This window comes from Arachis stenosperma, chromosome 8 (genome assembly GCF_014773155.1).
Source record: "Arachis stenosperma cultivar V10309 chromosome 8, arast.V10309.gnm1.PFL2, whole genome shotgun sequence".
NCBI classification, from domain to species: Eukaryota; Viridiplantae; Streptophyta; class Magnoliopsida; order Fabales; family Fabaceae; genus Arachis; species Arachis stenosperma.
This window is the reverse complement of record NC_080384.1, coordinates 18,094,258-18,115,991: the sequence shown is the minus strand read 5'-3', so window position 1 is coordinate 18,115,991 and position 21,734 is coordinate 18,094,258. Positions and strand designations below refer to the sequence as shown.

The window sequence follows — 21,734 nt, the reverse complement described above, 5'->3', positions numbered from 1 at the left end:
GTAAGTTATGATTGCTAATTGGTTTATTGGAAACACTGAGGTAGTAGAGAGAAAGACAACCGCTGTTTTTATAATGTTGTAATTTGGTATATGATAGTATTCATAATCACTTATTAGTATGTTTATGGTTTGTTGAACATCGATAGTTGGATTTATAGTAGAATTGAAATATTTTTTGAGAAGATTGGGTATGAAAGTTGAGTGAAACTGAAACTTTAATAAATTTTAGTCATAAACTTTGATATTTGAACATATTTGTGAGTTATAGACAAATTATTGTAATAACTTGTAAAACTTTGAATTTTGTTAATTTAGAAATTATTAAATAAGGAATTAAAATTATATATTGAATTTTTAAATATTTTTTTTAAAAAATTAAAATTTAAGTTACCATCAAATTTATCGGAAGATAAATCTGATGGTATCAAGCTCTAAAATTACAAATTTATATATGCCGCTAAATTTGTCTGTAACTAGCGACAGACGAAAAAATTCGCCAATAAACAATTACCAACGATGTTTATATCGTCAGATTTATTCCGCCGCTAAATGACATAATAATTAATTTGATAGTTGATTTATGGTGTACACATAATAATTTAAAAAAAATATATAAAATTTTTTAAATTAATATAAAATTTGATGGCATGATTTATACTATATAAACTTTTAATTTAACAGTAGATTTTGTAAAAATAATATTTTAATAAAAATTATTTTTTGATATAATTAATCCCATATTTTTTTTAAAAAGATTTTTCTCCAAATGAAGAAATCACCAAAAAATAGCTAATCCATATTGTTAAGCTGGCTAAGCAGCTAGGCGTTGATAAAAGTAAAACATTTATGTTTCTTGCTTTTGTTGCTTCAGAAGAGGGCCAAGCCAAGAACTCTCTCTGCTATAAAAAAACACAATAGATTAAAAGCTTAATTATTAATTATTAATTATTAATTATTACTGTATCATAGTCTAATTCACAGGCATAGCGATTCCCAACCCCAATTCCCCAACCTTTCTCTTTGGTTTCCCTCTTTTGGGTTTTCTCCTACATTTCTCTCACTTTCTCTCTTGCGTTCTCTTCTCTTCTCTCTTCTCACTCACTCACTCACTCCTGATGTGTATGCATTCACTCCTTTCTCTCTCATCTCTCAGGTACCACACTTTTCCAATCACCAATTCCTATTTATTTATCTATCTTTTTGCTGTTAATTTGATCTATTTTTTTCTGATTCTGCTGCAACCTCTTTCAATCGACGTGCTTTTGGTATCTCTATAGTTCTTTTAGTAAAACGCATGGATTCCTTGCCGTTTATGTGTGTGTGTTTTTGTCATTGACATGAAGGTTATTTATTTATTTGTTTGTTTGTTTTATATGAATTTGTTAATGGCGGAAACAGTTCAGAGTAGAGAAGTGGAGGTGAGATGACAACCCTACGATCGAGCTGGCCGGCGAGGCTGCGGCAACTACTTTCGACGGAAAGCGCCATTGGCCCTTCCATCAAGCTTGACTCCGAACCCGTTAGTGTTTCATTTTATCTCGTAAAACTTGTAGATTTTGTTTCATTTTTAAAATTAGGGTTTAGCATGATCATGCTTTTAACTACTGTAAACTGTAAACACATCAAGTAGCCACCTTTTTTAAAATGCACTTTCACAGGCTATGCATTCGGTCCTTAGGTGAGTGTATTTGTGTAGCTATTGCATTGGGTTTTACTGACACAAATGGCACTTGCTACATGCTTAATATAAATTTTTATTTTATTTTAATTGTTATTTGTTTAGTTTATTGCAATGGTTTGTTTAATGGTTCTTTGAGCTGGTGGTTGTGATAGCGAAAAATAGAATAAGTATTTGGTAGGCGCCCATGTCAGGAATTTGGAATCTTTGGATAGCATTATTAGCATGAGCATAGTTAGTGAAATGTAACAGCACGGGAAACTAAGTGAGCACTTGGACAAAAAAAAAAAAAAAAAGAAGAAAAGAAAACACTAAGTGGGCACTTGGCACAAAAGTGGGAATGTGCTTTTGGTTTTAAGAAGGAATCTTCTATGAAAAGTTAATTCTAATGGTATTTTAGGAAACAGGTAAAAGATGCGGGGAACGCAGGAAGTGTGTTTCCTTTTTTGTGGTGCATATTTTTCAGGAGGCAAGGGTTTGGCTTCTACGGAAGTTATATTTTCTAAAGGAGATTTTTTCTTAATTGAAGTTTACCGGATTTTCTTGAAGTAGAAATTTAATGTCTGTTGTGTTACTTAATGGTTGTAGTTTGTATTACTCTATTAAGATTTATCTTGTAAATGTGGAGTTCTCCCATTCAGCGAAAGAATTTGTGGGGCCCAAACTGTCATACCTAGAATGGCTATTTGTTAAATATTTTTTATGGGTCTTAGTTGTCCTTCTTATGCTTTTCAGCATTAGCCAGAGGCAGCAGAGCAAACATACTAGTTTTCGGACGCGCGGGGCAGGGTGTTTTGGGGGGGAGGGGGGGAGGGAATTTAACAGCTACATATATATACATAATTGTAGTCGACTGCATGTAATATCTATTATATATTGGATATATTCAAAACGCCTCCCCAGGGAAGTGGGGGATGTGACAAACATGCCCCCTTTGACTTTACCACTGTTGATGTGCAATGAAAGTTGCAGTCAGATCATACTTATGTACGTAGTGTGGTAATTTTCATAGAATTAATTGTAATTTTATTGGTTTAAGCTTGTTTATAGGAATTTCAATTTCTTAGACTTTTTATAGGCATTTGATAGATTTTGATGACTTAGCTTATTCACTAGTGTGATTTTACACATACAGAATTACAATCAAGTCTGCTGCTGACCTACACCCAAAGGGTGAGAAATTGTAGCAGATTATGACTTCCATACACAACTTTTTTTGTGGCCTCTTTTTTTTTTTTTGAGAGAAGGGGGGGGGGGGGGGGGATGGTTGTTCATCAAATTTGCATGCTCAATAGACCCACACCTTTGGATAAATATAATGTGTGGTGCTGACATTTTTCTTGTTTTAGGCAATGATACTTAGCTTATCTTCTTCCGTTCCCTTTATATTGCCATCGGCGTAACTTAATCTGAATTTGGTAATTGGTTTCAGCCTCCTAAGATCAAAGCATTCATTGAGAGGGTCATTCAATGTCCATTACAAGATATTGCTATACCACTCTCTGGCTTCTGGTGGGAATACAATAAGGTAATAATAGCATGATGATTTTATTGCGTGGGAGATGTTCTTTTCCCCATAGCATACTAATATATTTCTTGAACTTCAGGGTAATTTTCATCACTGGAGGCCATTGTTACTTCATTTTGATACATACTTCAAGACATATTTATCATGTCGAAATGACCTAACATTGTCGGGTAATCTAGAAGATGACACACCGTTACCCAAACATGCAATTTTGCAAATATTACGAGTGATGCAAATAATTTTGGAGAACTGTCCAAACAAAAGTTCATTTGATGGCTTAGAGGTAAGCTTTTTTGGGAATTAAATTCAGTTTTCATTCATTTTCTTCCCTCTCATTCCACTCTTGTACTACTTTAGTAATGATTCATTTGTTATCATCTAAAACTTATATTTTCTGATATCTCACCATTTTTTTCCAGCACTTCAAGTTGCTACTAGCATCAACGGATCCTGAAATTCTTATTGCTTCATTAGAAACTCTTTCTGCACTTGTAAAAATAAATCTCTCAAAGCTTCATGGAAGTGCAAAAATGGTTGGTTGTGGTTCAGTGAATAGTTATCTCCTGTCCCTGGCGCAAGGGTGGGGAAGCAAAGAGGAGGGGTTGGGATTATTCTCCTGTATTATGGCAAATGAGAAAGCCCAAGATGAAGCACTGTGTTTGTTCCCTTCTGATGTGCAGAATGGTTGTGACCAATCCAACTACCGCATAGGTTCTACCCTTTACTTTGAATTGCATGGACCAAATGCCCAAAGCAAAGAACACAGTGTAGATGCCATTTCCCCAAGTTTGAGAGTTATAAATATCCCAGATCTGCATTTGCGCAAGGAAGATGACTTGTTGTTGTTGAAGCAGTGTATTGAGCAGCATAACGTTCCTCCTGAACTACGATTTTCATTGCTCACTAGAATAAGATATGCTCGCGCCTTTCAGTCTCCAAGAATAAGCAGGCTGTATAGCAGGATTTGTCTTCTTGCTTTTATTGTGCTTGTCCAGTCCAGTGATGCTCATGATGAGCTTGTGTCCTTTTTTGCTAATGAACCAGAGTATACAAATGAATTGATTAGAGTTGTACGATCTGAGGAGACCATTTCTGGATCTATTAGAACACTCGTAATGCTTGCACTAGGAGCTCAGTTAGCAGCATATACGTCTTCCCATGATCGTGCACGGATACTCAGTGGATCTAGTATGAATTTTGCTGGAGGGAATCGTTTGATACTCCTGAATGTGCTTCAGAGGGCCATTTTATCATTGAAGAGTTCTAGTGATCCATCCTCCCTTGCCTTTGTTGAGGCACTTCTTCAGTTCTACCTGCTCCATGTTGTGTCAACTTCTTCTTCTGGCAGTAATATTAGAGGCTCTGGCATGGTACCCACATTCCTGCCACTGCTTGAGGATTCTGATCCTTCACATATACATCTTGTCTGTTTTGCAGTGAAAACCCTTCAGAAGCTTATGGATTACAGTAGCTCAGCTGTATCTTTGTTTAAGGAGTTGGGGGGTATTGAGCTTTTGGCTCAAAGATTACAGATAGAGGTTCACAGGGTCATTGGTTTGATTGGAGAAAATAACGTGATGCCCACTGGTGAAAGCTCAAAAAATAGTACCGACCAGTTGTATTTGCAGAAGAGGCTCATAAAAGTCTCCCTTAAGGCACTTGGTTCTGCAACATATTCCCCTGCAAACAATACTAGATCTCCACATTCACATGACAGTTCATTACCTGCTACGTTAGCCTTGATTTTTGCAAATGTGAATAAGTTTGGCGGTGACATTTATTATTCAGCTGTTACTGTAATGAGTGAAATAATCCACAAAGATCCAACATGTTTTTCAGCTCTGCATGAAATGGGTCTTCCTGATGCTTTTTTATCTTCAGTTGCATCTGGAGTACTTCCTTCATCGAAAGCTTTGACATGCATTCCAAATGGTCTTGGAGCCATTTGTCTCAATGCCAAAGGCTTAGAGGTGGTTAGAGAAACTTCATCTCTGCGTTTCCTTGTTGAAGTCTTCACAAGCAAGAAATATGTATTAGCCATGAATGATGCTATTGTTCCTCTGGCAAATTCTGTGGAGGAACTTCTGCGTCATGTATCTTCAATGAGAAGTACTGGTGTTGATGTTATCATTGAAATTATCCATAAGATCACATCCTTCGGAAATGGTAATGAAACAGGATCCTTGGGAAAGGATAATGAGGGCAGTGCAATGGAAACAGATTCTGTAGACAAAGAAAATGAAAGCAGTTGCGGCCTTGTTGACACTGTAGATTCTGCTGCTGAAGTGGTAACTGATGAGCAGTTTGTTCAGCTGTGCATCTTTCACTTGATGGTATTGGTTCATCGGACTATTGAAAATTCTGAAACATGTCGACTATTTGTGGAAAAATCAGGAATTGAAGCCTTATTGACGTTATTATTGCGACCAACTATTGCACAATCGTCAGATGGCATGTCTATTGCATTGCATAGCACCATGGTATTTAAGGGGTTTGCTCAACATCACTCTGCACCTCTGGCACGGGCATTCTGTTCATCTCTTAGGGAACACTTGAAGAAAGCACTGGCTGGGTTTGGTGCAGCTTCAGGGGAATCAGGATCTTTGTTGCTGGATCCGAGGATGACAGATGATAGCAGTATCTTTTCATCACTTTTCCTAGTTGAGTTCCTTCTCTTTCTTGCAGCGTCAAAAGACAATCGCTGGATGACTGCCTTGCTTACAGAATTTGGAAATGACAGTAAGGATGTGCTTGAAGACATTGGACGTGTCCATCGTGAAGTTGTATGGCAAATTGCTTTGCTTGAAAATACAAAGCTTGATATTGAGAGCGATGTTGCTTGTCCTTCTGATGACTCACAACAGGCAGAAGTAGATCCAAATGAAACGGAAGATCAAAGGTTCAGTTCTTTCAGGCAGTTTCTTGATCCATTGCTGAGAAGGAGGACTTCGGGGTGGAGTATTGAATCACAGTTCTTTGACCTTATAAACCTGTATCGCGATTTGGGTCGTGCAACTGGTTCTCAGAACCGACTTGGTTCTGTTGGTCCTTCAACCATGCAGTTAGGTTCCATTGATCAATTGCATAGTTCTGGGTCTGTGGATACTTCTGGGGCCAGTAATAGGAAGGAATATGACAAGCAAAGGACTTATTATGCCTCTTGTTGTGACATGGTCAGCTCACTTTCATTTCACATTACCCATTTGTTCCAAGAGTTGGGAAAAGGAATGCTGTTACCTTCTCGCCGACGTGATGATATTGTCAATGTGAATCCTGCTTCAAAATCAGTTGCTTCTACTTTTGCCTGTGTTGCTCTAGATCACATGAATTTTGGTGCACGTGTAACATATTCAGGGACTGAAGCATCTATATCAACAAAATGTCGTTATTTTGGTAAAGTGATTGATTTTTTGGACAGTATACTGATGGAGAGGCCAGATACTTGCAATCCAATTATGCTGAATTGCTTGTATGGGCATGGAGTAATTCAATCTGTGTTGACCACATTTGAAGCTACTAGTCAGTTGCTCCTCACGGTAAATTGTACCGCTGCATCGCCTATGGAAACTGATGATGTGCATGCAAACCATGATTTCAAGGAAGAAACAGATAAGTCATGGATTTATGGTTCTTTAGCTAGTTATGGTAAATTTATGGACCATCTAGTGACTTCCTCTTTTATATTATCTTCATCCACAAAGCACTTGCTTGCTCAGCCCCTTACAAGTGGCAATACTCCTTTCCCGCGGGATGCAGACACATTTGTTAAGGTCCTCCAATCCATGGTGTTAAAGGCTGTGCTTCCAGTTTGGACTCATCCCCACTTTGTTGATTGTACTAATGAATTTATTTCTACAGTTATCTCCATTGTTAAACATGTTTATTCTGGGGTTGAGGTGAAAAATATAAATGGAAGCAGCAGTGCTCGAATTACTGGGCCTCCTCCGAATGAAACAGCTATTTCAACCATTGTAGAGATGGGTTTTTCCAGGTCTAGAGCAGAGGAAGCTTTGAGGCAGGTTGGGTCAAATAGTGTGGAGTTGGCAATGGAGTGGTTGTTTACCCATCCAGAAGAGACACAAGAGGATGACGAACTTGCTCGTGCACTTGCCATGTCCCTTGGGAAGGCTGAATCAGACATGAAGGATGCTGTTGTAAATGATGATCTTCAACAGCTTGAGGAAGACATGGTCCAACTTCCTCATGTTGATGAGTTATTATCAACTTGCACAAAACTTCTACAGAAAGAACACCTTGCATTTCCTGTTCGTGACTTACTGGTGATGATATGCTCTCGGGATGATGGTCACTACAGATCTAATGTTATCATATTTATTGTTGACCGGATCAAGGACTGTGGGTTGGTTTCTAGTAATGGAAATAATACTTCGCTTGCTTCTCTGTTTCATGTTCTCGCTCTGATTCTTAATGAGGATTCTGTAGCACGGGAAGCTGCTGCGAAGAATGGTTTAATCAAGATTGCCTCAGATCTTCTCTGCCAGTGGGATTCTAGTCTTGATAGTGGGGATAAACATCTAGTTCCAAAGTGGGTCACAGCTGCTTTTCTTGCATTAGACCGGCTGTTGCAAGTGGATCCAAAATTGAATTCTGAAATTGCAGAGCTCTTGAAGAAGGAAGTGGTGAGTATCCAGCAGACATCAATTACCATTGATGAAGATAAACAACACAAATTGCAATCTGCATTGGGACTGTCATCAAAGTATGCAGATATACATGAGCAGAAGAGACTTGTTGAGATTGCCTGTAGCTGTATGAAGTACCATCTTCCTTCAGATACAATGCATGCTGTTCTGTTACTATGCTCCAATCTTACAAGGAATCATTCTGTTGCTCTTACCTTTTTCAATGCTGGTGGTTTACGGCTGCTTCTTTCTTTGCCAACCAGTAGCCTATTCCCTGGATTTGACAATGTTGCTGCTAATATTGTTCGTCATGTTATTGAAGATCCCCAGACCCTGCAGCAAGCGATGGAATCTGAGATAAAGCATAGTTTTGCACTTGCATCTAACCGCCATCCCAACGGAAGAGTTAATCCTCGCAATTTCCTGATAAATTTAGCTTCTGTTATTTCTCGTGATCCCATCATATTTCTGCAAGCTGCTCAATCAGTTTGCCAAGTTGAGATGGTAGGTGAAAGGCCATACATTGTCTTGCTGAAAGATCGGGATAAAGACAAAGCTAAGGAGAAAGAAAAGGAAAAGGACAAATCATTGGAAAAAGCTCAGAATAATGATGGGAATGTTGGTTCCGGAATTACAAATCCATCAGCTTCTACAAATGCTCATGGAAGAAGTATCGATTCAAACTCAAGAAGTATCAAAAGTCATAGAAAACCTATTCAAAGTTTCATTAATGTGATAGAACTTCTTCTTGAATCTATATGTACTTTTGTTGTCCCTCCTTTGAAGGATGACCTCACTGGTGGCACCTCAACATCAAGTGACATGGACACTGATGTATGTACCTCAAAGGGGAAAGGAAAAGCAGTTGCCACTATGTCTGCAGGGAATGAAACGAACAGCCTGGAAGCTTCTGCATCACTTGCAAAGATAGTATTTATTTTGAAGCTTCTGACAGAGATTTTGATGATGTATTCACCTTCTATCCATGTTCTTCTTCGCCGAGATGCTGAACTGAGCAACATTAGGGGTATTCATCAAAAGACTCATGTTGGTTTCTGCATGGGAGGAATATTCTACCATATTCTCCATAATTTTCTTCTATACTCTCGGAATTCCAAGAAGGATAAGAAAGTTGATGGTGATTGGAGGCAGAAGTTAGCAACTAGGGCTAACCAGTTTATGGTGGCTGCTTGTGTTCGATCTTCAGAGGCAAGGAAGCGGATTTTTACAGAGATTAATCATATTATGAATGAATTTGTTGATTCATGTAGCAGTGTTAAGCCACCTGGCAATGAAATTCAGGTGTATGTTGATCTAATTAATGATGTTTTAGCTTCTCGTACACCTGCTGGCTCAAGCATCTCATCAGAGGCTTCTGCCACATTTATGGAGGCTGGTCTGGTTAAATCATTTACTCGTACTCTCCAAGTGTTGAACTTGGACCATTCTGAGTCATCTAAAGTTGCCACTGGTATTGTCAAAGCTCTTGAGTTGGTAACCAAGGAGCATGTCCAGTCAGTTGATTCTAATGCAGGAAAAGGTGATAGTTCAACAAAGCCTTCTGATCTTACTCAAACCGTAAGAACAGATAATAGTGCTGATGCATCTCAGTCCATGGAAACTGCATCTCAGGACAATCATGATACACTTCAAGTCGAGTCTTACAATGCTAATCAGTCTTATGGTGGATCTGACTCTGTTACCGATGATATGGAACATGATCAAGATCTTGATGGGGGCTTTGCTCCTACTAATGAGGATGAGTACATGCGTGAAACTGTTGAGGATGCCAGAGGTCATGAGAATGGAGTTGGAAATGCTGGTTTACAGTTTGAAATTCAACCCCGTGGCCAAGAAAATCTGGAACAAGAGGAGGAGGAAGAGGAGGAGGAGGAAGATGAGGAAGAAGATGATATGTCTGGAGAAGAGGGTGAAGATGTAGATGATGATGACGAGGATGATGAGGAACATAATAATTTGGAAGAAGACCATCACATGCCTCATCCTGACACAGATCAAGATGATCACGAGATGGATGATGATGATTTTGATGAGGTGATGGAAGAAGAAGAAGATGAGGATGACGAAGATGATGAGGATGGAGTAATATTGCGACTTGAGGAGCGCATTAATGGAATTAATGTTTTTGACCATATTGAGGTATTTGGAAGAGAGAATAGTTTTCCAAATGAAGCTCTTCAGGTGATGCCAGTAGAGGTTTTTGGATCTAGACGTCCAGGGAGGACAACCTCTATCTACAGCCTTTTGGGCAGAACTGGTGATGCTGCTACTCCTTCACGCCACCCACTTTTGGTTGGTCCTTCTTCATCATTCCACCTGCCTACTGGGCAATCAGGTTAGTTCCTTAACGAGTTTCTTAACTTTCTGATGCTATATTCTAATAATGGTTTTTCTTTTGTTTTTCCATCTCTTCAATAATGATAATTTTCTTTGCATATCCCTCTCCTCCCTCCAAAATAATAATAAAATTGTAGATAATAGATTGGAAAGCTCAACAGCTTTAGATAGTATCTTTCGATCACTGAGGACTGGACGACCCGGTCATCGTTCAAACTTGTGGAGCGATAATAACCTGCAAGGTGTGATCAATGCTGGTGTTGTACCACAGGGCCTTGAGGAATTGCTTGTCTCTCAATTGAGGCAACCCGCCTCTGAAAAGTCATCTGATAAAAGCATTGCAGAAACTGGTACTCACAGCAGGGCTGATGTCAGTCACATGCAAGATTCACGAGGTCCAAGGCTAGAATCCCCAGTTGAAAATAATGCAAATCAGGAAAGTGGAATGGTGACTCCTCAATCAGTTGATAACAATAACAACAATGTTGATATCAGATCTGCAGGAAATGCGTCTCTGCAAGCTAATGTATCAAGCACTCATTCACAGGCAGTTGAGATGCAGTTTGAGAATAATGATACATCTGTGCGGGATGTTGAAGCTGTGAGCCAAGAGAGTAGTGGTAGTGGGGCAACTTTTGGTGAAAGTCTTCGGAGCCTTGATGTTGAAATTGGAAGTGCTGATGGTCATGATGATGGTGGAGAAAGGCAAGTTTCTGCAGATAGGCTAGCAGGTGAATTGCATGCTGTGCGCACAAGAAGAGTAAACATGCCATTTGGTCATTCTTCTACAGTTAGTGGGAGAGATTCATCACTCCATAGTGTTACTGAGGTTTCTGAAAATTCAAGCCGAGATGCAGATCAAAATGGTCCTGCAGCAGAGCAGCCAGTGAATAGTGATGCTGGTTCCGGAGCAATTGATCCTGCATTTTTGGAAGCTCTTCCTGAGGAGCTCCGGGCTGAAGTTCTCTCAGCTCAGCAGGGTCAAGTGGCTCAACCATCAAATGTTGAATCTCAAAGCACTGGGGATATTGATCCAGAGTTCCTTGCAGCTCTTCCCCCAGACATTCGAGCTGAAGTTCTGGCTCAACAGCAAGCACAGAGGTTACATCAATCTCAAGAGTTGGAAGGTCAACCTGTCGAAATGGATACTGTCTCAATAATTGCAACATTTCCTGCTGAATTACGGGAAGAGGCAAGTATTTGTTTGTTGATTCCAGTTTTGTTATAAGGATGTTGGATCTGACTTTCCTTTTGGTTTTCTGCAGGTTCTTTTAACATCATCTGATGCTATCCTTGCAAACCTTACACCTGCTCTTGTTGCTGAAGCAAATATGCTGCGGGAGAGGTTTGCACATCGATACAGCAGGCCCCTCTTTGGTATGTATCCAAGAAATCGACGAGGTGAGACATCAAGACGGGGTGAGGGTGTTGGTTCTGGCATGGATGGAGCAGGGGGAAGCAATACTTTGCGCAGGACTGGTGGAGCTAAGGTCGTTGAAGCTGATGGAGCACCTTTAGTAGACACTGAAGCTTTGCATGCTTTGATTCGGTTATTTCGCATAGTTCAGGTATCATTTAGTGATTGTAGCAAGTCCTTCATAGTGAGCACAACCTTGTATAACCTTTTTTTTTGGGCAGCCACTATATAAGGGTCAATTGCAGAAGCTTCTTTTGCATCTTTGTGCTCATAGTGAAACCAGAACTTCTCTGGTAAAAATTCTGATGGACTTGCTAATGCTGGATGTGAGGAAGCCCACCAGTAATGTTAGTGCAGTTGAACCGCCGTACAGACTATATGGCTGTCAGAGCAATGTAATGTACTCGCGCCCTCAATCTTTTGATGGTAAGAAAACATGATATCGCTGTCTATTTTTATGTTGTCTTTATTAATAATTTCCTGCTTTCGATTCTATGAATGTTTTGTCCTTGTTCAGTTGGTTTTTGTCATATCTGGTAGGAAATTCGTCTTATTGTGCTAATTTCTTTTCACTTTGAGTCACCATTTGTGTTTTATCAATTATTCGGAAGATGCTTTATTCCCTTAGATAAATTGTTATTCAGGCATATAGTGGCAAAGAGTGTGTTACCTTGTGTATCTGATTGATTATAGGAGTTCCACCATTGCTCTCTCGGCGAATACTTGAAACTCTCACTTATCTTGCTTGCAATCATCCATATGTGGCAAAAATTTTGCTTCAGTATAGGCTGCATCATCCTGACTTAAGAGGATCAAATAATGCTGCTCATGTTTCACGTGGCAAAGCCGTTATAGTTGATGATGAAATAGATGTAGATGACGCTAATGATGGATACATATCCATTGCAATGCTTTTGAGTCTCTTGAAACAACCCCTTTACTTGAGGAGCATAGCCCATCTTGAGCAGGTGATGGTTTGGTCTTACTGGTATCTTCTGCCCATTTAATTGTGTACTCGCAAAAAATTCTGATTTATTTGCTGTGTATCTGTTTTCAGCTGCTAACTTTGCTGGATGTTATCATCAATAGTGCTGGAAGCAAGTCTCGTTCATCTGACAAATCCCAGATTTCTACTAAACCGGTACTGGATTCACAAATCTCTGCAACGGATGCAAATACTGTTCTTGATGCATCTTCTGATGTCAATGGTTCCTCCAAATCCACATCTTCTGGTACTAAGGAAGGCCAGTCTCATCAAGTCTTGAGTACCCTGCCACGAGCTGAGCTTCGGCTTCTGTGCTCACTGCTCGCACTAGATGGGTATTGTTATGGTCTTGTGCTTTCTAGATTCTGTCTACATTTTTTTGGTCAATGTTCCTTATTTTCACTTGGATCTTGGTATGGGTACTTTTTGTTATTACACAATAATCTGTCGACCAAATGGGGTGTGTGTGTGACTGTGTGTGTGTTTTGTCAATGTTCCTTGTTCTTTGCTTGGATCTTGGTATTGGTACTTTTTGTTATTGCACAATAATCTATAGACCAAATGGTCCAGCTATCATTGCGGTAAAAATATGTTCTGTAATTTATAAATGATTGAGTCAATCTTTTGTTTCTTGAAATTCTTCCAGTTTGTCGGATAATGCATATCGTCTTGTTGGGGATGTAATGAAGAAATTGGTGGCCATTGCTCCGACTCAATGTCAGCTTTTTGTCACGGAGCTGGCAGAAGCAGTTCAGAACTTAACTTCATCTGCAAGGGATGAGTTACGAGTCTTCAGTGAAACAATGAAGGCTCTTCTTAGTACAACATCAACTGATGGAGCCACAATTTTGAGAGTCTTACAAGCCTTGAGTTCTCTTGTCACCTCATTGTCCGAGAAAGAGAATGATGGAATAACTCCTGCTCTTTCTGAAGTTTGGGAGATCAATAAGGCATTAGAGCCCTTATGGCAAGAGCTGAGCTGTTGCATAAGCAAGATAGAATCTTATTCTGAGTCTGCTTCCCAGGTTTTCACTCCTTCTAGGACCTCTGTGAATAAACTGCCTGGTGCCATGCCTTCACTTCCAGCTGGTTCTCAAAATATCTTACCATACATAGAATCATTCTTTGTGGTTTGTGAGAAGCTGCATCCTGCACAGTCAGGTCCTATCAATGACTTAGGTGTTCCTGTTATTTCTGATGTTGAAGATGCAAGTGCTTCTGCTAGTCAGCAGAAAACATCTGGACCTGCTGTGAAAATAGATGAAAAACATGCTTCTTTTGTCAAATTTTCAGAGAAGCACAGAAAGCTACTAAATGCTTTTATTAGGCAGAATCCTGGCTTACTCGAGAAATCATTTTCCCTCATGTTGAAGGTTCCAAGATTTATTGATTTTGATAACAAGCGTTCTCACTTCCGATCAAAAATTAAGCATCAGCATGAGCATCACCATAGCCCTTTAAGAATCTCAGTAAGAAGGGCATATGTTCTAGAAGATTCTTATAACCAGCTTCGCATGAGATCAACTCATGATTTGAAGGGAAGGTTGACTGTTCACTTTCAAGGGGAGGAAGGTATTGATGCAGGCGGGCTTACAAGGGAATGGTATCAGTTGTTGTCCAGAGTTATTTTTGACAAAGGAGCCCTGCTTTTCACTACAGTGGGAAATGAATTAACGTTTCAGCCAAACCCGAACTCTGTTTACCAAACAGAACATCTATCTTATTTCAAATTTGTGGGCAGAGTGGTAAGTTCTTTTGCAAATGTTCTTGAATGTTACCTGCTTCTCATAGATATGCTTCTTTCTTATGCCTATTCTGTGTTATCCAGGTTGGAAAAGCATTATTTGATGGTCAGTTATTGGATGTGCATTTTACTCGGTCATTTTATAAACACATCCTAGGTGTCAAAGTTACATATCATGACATTGAAGCCATTGATCCAGACTATTTCAAAAACTTGAAATGGATGCTAGAGGCAAGTGCTTATTTTTTGGTTATTCTGTTCACCCCACCCCATCACTCAATTCTTACTGCATGTTGTTAAGTTGTCTCTATCTTTTTCTATGGTTGCAGAATGATATCAGTGACGTTCTAGATCTTACCTTTAGCATCGACGCAGATGAAGAAAAGTTGATATTATATGAAAGAACTGAAGTACTGAGCTTTCTGAAAATCCTTTGAGACACTAGTAATGTATTGAATCGTGTATTATTAATTGTCTAATTTTGATGAACTTGTCTAGGTGACTGATTATGAGTTGATACCCGGTGGACGGAATATAAAAGTTACAGAGGAAAATAAGCATCAATATGTTGATTTGGTTGCTGAGCATCGGTTGACCACTGCTATTCGGCCTCAGATAAATGCTTTCTTGGAAGGGTTTAATGAATTGATTCCCAGGGAGTTGATATCAATATTCCGTGATAAAGAGCTAGAATTATTGATCAGCGGACTACCTGATATTGATTGTGAGTCTTACCACCTTTCTTGCTGTCATTATCTTCTTTTTTTTGCAACCAAGATCACAACACTGTCTACCTTGACAAGTCTTTTAAATTCTGGAATGGGAAGATTTACAATCAGTTTGACATTTTATTTCAGTGGATGACTTGAGAGCAAATACAGAATATTCTGGATATAGTGCTGGATCACCAGTTATCCAATGGTTTTGGGAAGTTGTTCAAGGTTTCAGCAAAGAAGACAAGGCTAGACTTTTGCAGTTTGTAACTGGCACATCCAAGGTATATTTATTTCAGGTTTCAGCCCTTTAAACATTTTCCATTCATTAGTAATAGCACATTATAATTAGGGTGTGTTTCTTTGATACTCATAACAAACGGGATTGAGATATGACCTGCTGACAGTTTTGTTTCTGACAATATGCAAGAGTCCCTGTTTTCTCATAGAAGATAATATTATCATTCCTGTGAAAATTGAATAATAGATCTTGTACTTTTATTTTGTAAAGTGGGAACTGTTGGATGATGAATAATATAATAAGGCGGGTTCTGAATTTTGCTACCAACATTTCAGGTGCCCTTGGAGGGTTTTAGCGCCCTTCAAGGAATTTCTGGCTCCCAGAAGTTTCAGATACACAAGGCATATGGAAGTCCAGATCACTTGCCTTCTGCACATACTTGGTACTTCGTTTAAGAAAATATATATTCTTTTTAAAAAAATTATCTGTTTTTGTTTTGTTGGTTGGGTATATTTTCATGATTTGATGGATCACATAGTGGGACTTGAACTAATTGACACTGGTTCTTCTTTATGCAGTTTCAATCAACTAGATTTGCCAGAGTATCCATCTAAACAACATTTAGTGGAGAGGTTACTGCTTGCTATTCATGAAGCAAATGAAGGATTTGGGTTTGGTTAAAACCTTTTTTCGGTAAGAAAAAGGGTTTTGGTGTTTGGAGGGGATAGGGCACAAAATACTTCTTTTACATTTTAGGTTAGAAGCTATTTTTAAAGTGGTACAGGTTACAATATTTCAAGTTTTATATCAATGTTAATATGCTGTACAGTCCTATATTTTGCAATGGGAAATGCCTATGGCAATTTTTCAATTAAAGTTTTGACCCCTTATGACATCTTATTTTACCAAAATCATTTGATCTGGTAATGAACGCCACGCACCAATCGAAGAAAGTTTTAAAACCTTTTAAATGTGTTGAACGTATTGGACTTTTTCTCGGAAGGAGGGAAATGACATAAGAGTGGATTTCCATTTTCCACTACACACAATCCTTTGCTTCAAAATTGAAGTAGGAGATTCATCTTAATAATAGTAATAATAAAAAGAATAAAACGAAGTACTTAAATGTTGTCTCTCAAATTTGAGTCTAATTTCCATGCACATAAGGCAATCAACTATCCTATTTCCTTCATTTGAATGACATGTTAAGGAGCATGTGAAATGCATATTTAATTATTTACAAATAATATAACAAGAAAACACTCAATGTCTGCGGGCAATTATTTAGTAATATCAAAATTAAATTCATGTTTGACTTTATTACTTTTGGGATAATTAAGTTATGGGACAATTACAAATTATTACTTTTGTCAAACTAAGAATAATTTAATAATTTGAGGTTTTTATTTTTTAAAAGTAGAAATATAATCTGAATTTTATTTTATTTTTTAAATGAAATGATCTAATAGAAATATTAACGATGTGCTTGGTTTGAGCATTTTTAGTTTTCATTTCCACTCAAAATGAAAAATAGAGATGAAAACATGTTAATTTTGAAAATTGTTTCTATGGAAATGTTTATAAAATAAGGTGAAAACAAGGAAACGCTGATACTCTGTTTTTCCATTTTCATTTGAAAACTTTGAAAATGCGGGGTCACAAATATTTAGATTCTCGTCACAAAAAAACGTATTTTCTCTAAATTTATCTCTTTTTTTTTTTTTTGAGCGGCTTCCATTCTCGCTATGGTGGAATCTCAGGGACTTTACGTGAAGTTGATAACTGAGAGTTGTTAGATGAAAATTTAATCAAATCAGTTAAATCATCTAACGGCTTTCAACTATCAATTTCACGTGAAGTCGACTGCACCTAGTGGTACCTCTCTCTATTCTCTTAACTCTTTTTTAATTGGTTGTTGCTCTCATTCGTGCTGCCTCCTATCACTATTCTTTTGGTCAATTTTTTTTAAACATTCTTTTTTTTATGCATTTCTATTTTTGAAATGACATTTTGGGGATTTTGATTTCTCCCAATTTTAGCATTGTGCTGTTTTTTTAAGAGGCTAGATTTTGTTTTACTTCTACTCCTATTGCTAACAATCACATGTAACATTATTGATATCTCTTTTTTTTTATTGCGTCTCATATTTAATAGTAGTTGATTAATTAGCATAAGAGGGAAAAAATATGAAACTAAAATTAGCAAAGAATAGTCCAATGAAAATACAAAAGCTTTTATCGATATACTGTATGAGCGAGTGAAGAATGGGTAGCTGCAATGTTCAATATTTTAAGACAGCAGTTTAAGAAAAAATAAATAATAAACTGACTACAATTGTTGGGAAATATTTCGATGTAGCTAGACTAAAGAAAAAGTATAATCCACTAAGCATTGCATATAGTAAGTTTTTAACTTTGCTAGCTCGAATAGGGTTATATAAAAAATTTCATCTAATAAAGTAAATGTCTCGAAAAAAGTATGACAAAACTTATACGTCGTATGTTAAGTTAAAATATTGTCATTTTATTTATATTAATTTATTTTATTTCATAAAGTTTATTTGTTCTTTGTCGTAGTTTGGAATATCTGGCTAGAAAAGAACAGGAGGGTGTTTCAGAATAAAAGGGACAGTGTAAAAGAGATCGCCAATATGTCCCTTCTTCATTACAAGGAGTGGAAGGGTGAGGATCCTTTTTATTGTTGATGGTAATGTCGGAGATGATGTTGGGATATTTTATCTAAGATATGTCTATATGATTCTAATAGGTGTTGTCTTGTCTGTTTTTTACTTATTTGCTCTACTGTTGTGTTGAACTCCTTTGTTTAAAAAAAAAATTGTATTTATACTTGCGAAGGAACTATTTAAAATTTAAGAGAAATGAAATAAATTTTGTATGACTATGATATTTTAAGAAGAATATATTTATGTATGACTATGGTGCTTGACTATTTATTCATATAATATTATTTTAAAGATTTTTAATATATTGAAAACAATCAAACCAAATATATTTTCAGTGTTTTTATTTTTTAAATATTGAAAATAATGATCAAAACAAACATTTTTTTAAATCTAAAAATTTAAAAACAAAAATAATTTTCGAAAAGTATAAACATGAAAATTTTTTCGTACCAAACACCACCTAAATTTTATAATGTGATTTTGTTGTTCGAAACTTCGAATTGTCTATTTTTTTCGGGGCTCTTTTTTTTTTTTTTAATGAACTTCTATTACATGTTATGCGTTCTTATGGGTTATTGGGGTGTATTGTATTGATATGGAATTAAATTTTTTTTTTAAACAATAATACACAAATTGAAGGGTAGGTATTGTGAGGGAGAGAAAACATAGCCTCAAACTTGATTGATGAACAAATTGGACTCTACTATTTTGTGTGCAATTTTTTTTTGTCAAGTGTGTAGCAAATTGGAGGGTAGACAGTTAAAAAAAAAATTTAAAACCCAAATCGGTGGGTTAGAATTGAAAAATTTTAAAAAAAGTTAGCCTTCAATTTGTGTCATCAAAACCTAAATAATGGTGGATAACACATCAATTTTTTCAATATCAAAATTAATTTGAGTATTAAATATATTTGATTTGTGTTTTTATTTTTATTTTGATTTTGATTTTTAATGTTTTTAATTTTTTAAGTTTTATAAAAATAAAATGAAACAAAAGTGAAAGTACCTTATTTATTAAGATTTTTTTTATTTATAAAATAAAAAAATTAATTATTTTTCTAGAAAAGATTTTTCAACTTTATTTTCAAGGATATGATTTTTTTTTTTTGTATTAAGAGCAAGTTCGCCACACCGCCGGCGAACTTCCGGCGAACTTTATAATTTATATAGAGTTCGCTCCCTCCCCCCGGTGAACTTTATGATGAGTTCGGCAGACTATATATACTGGTGGGACCATTTTTGTTTGTCCTTTTCTTTTCCTATTTTCTCTTCCAAATTTTCTCTGTTGCTTTTTTCTACCTGTTCGACATCCGTAAAATTTAGTGTGGGCGATTTTCTCAGTTTCAGGTTAATAAATAATAGTCTATTTTTTATGTTAATTAGAATTGTTTGGTTTACTGTTTACATGTTAGGTAAAATTGTTAGGTATAGATCGTTTGTAGGTTAGAATAATAGATTTATTGTTTACATGTTAGTTAGTTAGACGTATTTTTAAGAGTTGTTATGTTATGTAGATTATTTTATGTCACCATCTTTTAGTATAATGGCTGGCTATGAACATATTAAAGAATATAGGAAAGTATATTATTAGATAATTTAGTTAGAGGTATTAGATTGCGTTGTGAATTAAAAGGTAATTAGTCGAATAATCAATTAGTTTAAGTTAGATAAGAAAGAAACGTGAGTAATAAAATTTAGGGTTAAGTTAGTTATAAATTAATTGGTAACATGACGAAGTCAGTTAAATAGGGTAAGTTTAAAGTTAGTAGGTTTATAAGGTATTTTTCATTTAGTTTATTTTTTAATAATCTAGTGTGTGATTTTATTTTACTAGATTGTGTTTCGATGGAGCAACAGTTATTGGGTTATGAGTATGAGATGTATAAATTAGATCACGCTGAGCACATCGCTGGGAGGCTTGATCGAGTGTTATGATTTTTAACCTTTTTTTATTTTATTGTATTGAATAAAAAGTGAACTTGCTATTTTATTTATTCACGCTACCCTTTTGTATTAAAAATTTTTTTCCGTTTGGCAGGCGCATCGGATCTTGCGCACCAGATGGAATTTGATGACACAGCCGCCAGAGCAGATTAGGCCATATCTGAGACGAGTCGGGTTTGAGTACGTCGCATATATGGTCGAGTTCGAGCATGATTGGTCTCTTGTCTCGGCGTTGATAGAGAGGTAGAAGTCTGAGTCCCATACATTTCATTTACCGTGCGAGGAGATGAATATCACCTTGCAGGACGTGGCCTATCAGTTGGAACTCAGGATTGACAGTGATCCTGTGAGTGGATGCATAGGTGGGTGGGAGCAGCACCACCAGGGACGGACCATTGAGGAGTTATTTGAGCAGATACTGGGTATTATTCTCGCCCCAGAGGACAGACAGTCTCAGACGAAGTGGACTGTGAAGCTCACTTGGTTCCACAGCAGGTTTGTGGAGAGATAGAGTAGGATGCCATAGAGGAGCGCCTGATGAGATATACGAGAGGATACATCATGTAGTTGATAGGTGGTATCCTCTTCCTCGATGCATCTGACTCACGGGTGCATATCAGGTGGCTTTTCCTGCTGGAAGACCTTGATGCGTGTGGCCGGTTGTCGTTGGGTTCGACTATGCTGGCATGGCTATACCGCCAGATGTACCGGGCCACGGAGCATGGTCAGCGCAACTTGGGAGGATGCGTCAGCTTGATGCTTTCTTGGGCCTACCACCGTATTCCGTTAGTACGGCCCGATGGGTTTGATGCTCGTAGCTTTCCCGTTAGTACGACGCCTTGTAACCAAAGTGACTCTCTACACCTCCTTGTAGAATTCTGATGCTGATTGTTGGATCAGCCTTGACCATGGTGAAAATGTGTTGTGCAATCACTTTCGAATCCAACCTACGATGATCTTGCCCTATGGAAGTTTGCATGCAAGTATGAGGACCAATGTATCTCCTAACCTCCCACTTTCTTGCTTTCGGCGATATGATATAAGTATGCTCCAATTACAACGGTTCGAATTGGATACATCGTGCATTGTACCTCTAATGGTCACTCTTTGCTATCTTGTATTCTGCAGCCCTCCTGATGCTGTACTGCTTAACTACCAACATGACTTCTTCCTTGTTCCCAAATTGTTGTCCAACCTCAAACTCGTTGCTTAGGTCTTCTTCAGGACCTCCTTGGGTAAACGACCAATCCGAAGTCATTGCATCGAGATTCAACCTAGTGAAATGATCCAGCCGGTCATATGGTCAAGAAATGGCAGGCTGTGTCAGAGCAATTTGTGTGTCACCGTAGTAGTTCATCTCCTCTTCCTCGTCACCATCATTAGGAATTTCGGGTGATTCTTCGTCAGCATCGTCTCCATCACCGGGGTTGACTTCATACTGCTCCATCATTGGATCTCTGATAGCAGAACCGTCATGACTTTCAAGACCGTCGTCCATTAAGTCAACGTTACAAACTTCAACATTAGACCCCTCCTGACTACCCTCAGGTGGCATATTTAGATCCACCATGGTCCTTTTGATAGTTCGTCTATCAACTCCACTCGTCGGACTATCATCGACAGTATCTACAAATGATCCTTGGCCACCAAAGTCAACAAGAAACACGTATAATTCCAACAGATGAATATTGGTCTATCGGTTGTGCCACGACCTTATAAGCCGTACGTCTTCATCGTCGCACAACCGATACCTAATTCAAAACAATAGAAATATCGCTCACAACGATGGTCTAATAAATAT

At 37.6% G+C, this 21,734-nt stretch overlaps 1 protein-coding gene across 1 annotated transcript; it reads left to right on the top strand.

The window, feature by feature from the left end:
* Window positions 1-980: 980 nt before the first annotated feature.
* Window positions 981-16,199, top strand: LOC130944337 (E3 ubiquitin-protein ligase UPL1-like). The gene is made up of 17 exons (XM_057872621.1): window positions 981-1,153; window positions 1,399-1,519; window positions 3,111-3,206; window positions 3,286-3,489; window positions 3,626-10,205; window positions 10,345-11,399; window positions 11,473-11,775; window positions 11,846-12,050; window positions 12,318-12,592; window positions 12,682-12,944; window positions 13,256-14,354; window positions 14,438-14,584; window positions 14,683-14,763; window positions 14,852-15,077; window positions 15,211-15,350; window positions 15,643-15,749; window positions 15,886-16,199. The coding sequence occupies exons 2-17, from the start codon at window positions 1,424-1,426 to the stop codon at window positions 15,986-15,988; spliced, it is 10,980 nt and encodes a 3,659-aa protein (XP_057728604.1). The 5' UTR covers window positions 981-1,153; window positions 1,399-1,423; the 3' UTR covers window positions 15,989-16,199.
* The last annotated feature ends 5,535 nt before the right edge of the window (window positions 16,200-21,734 follow it).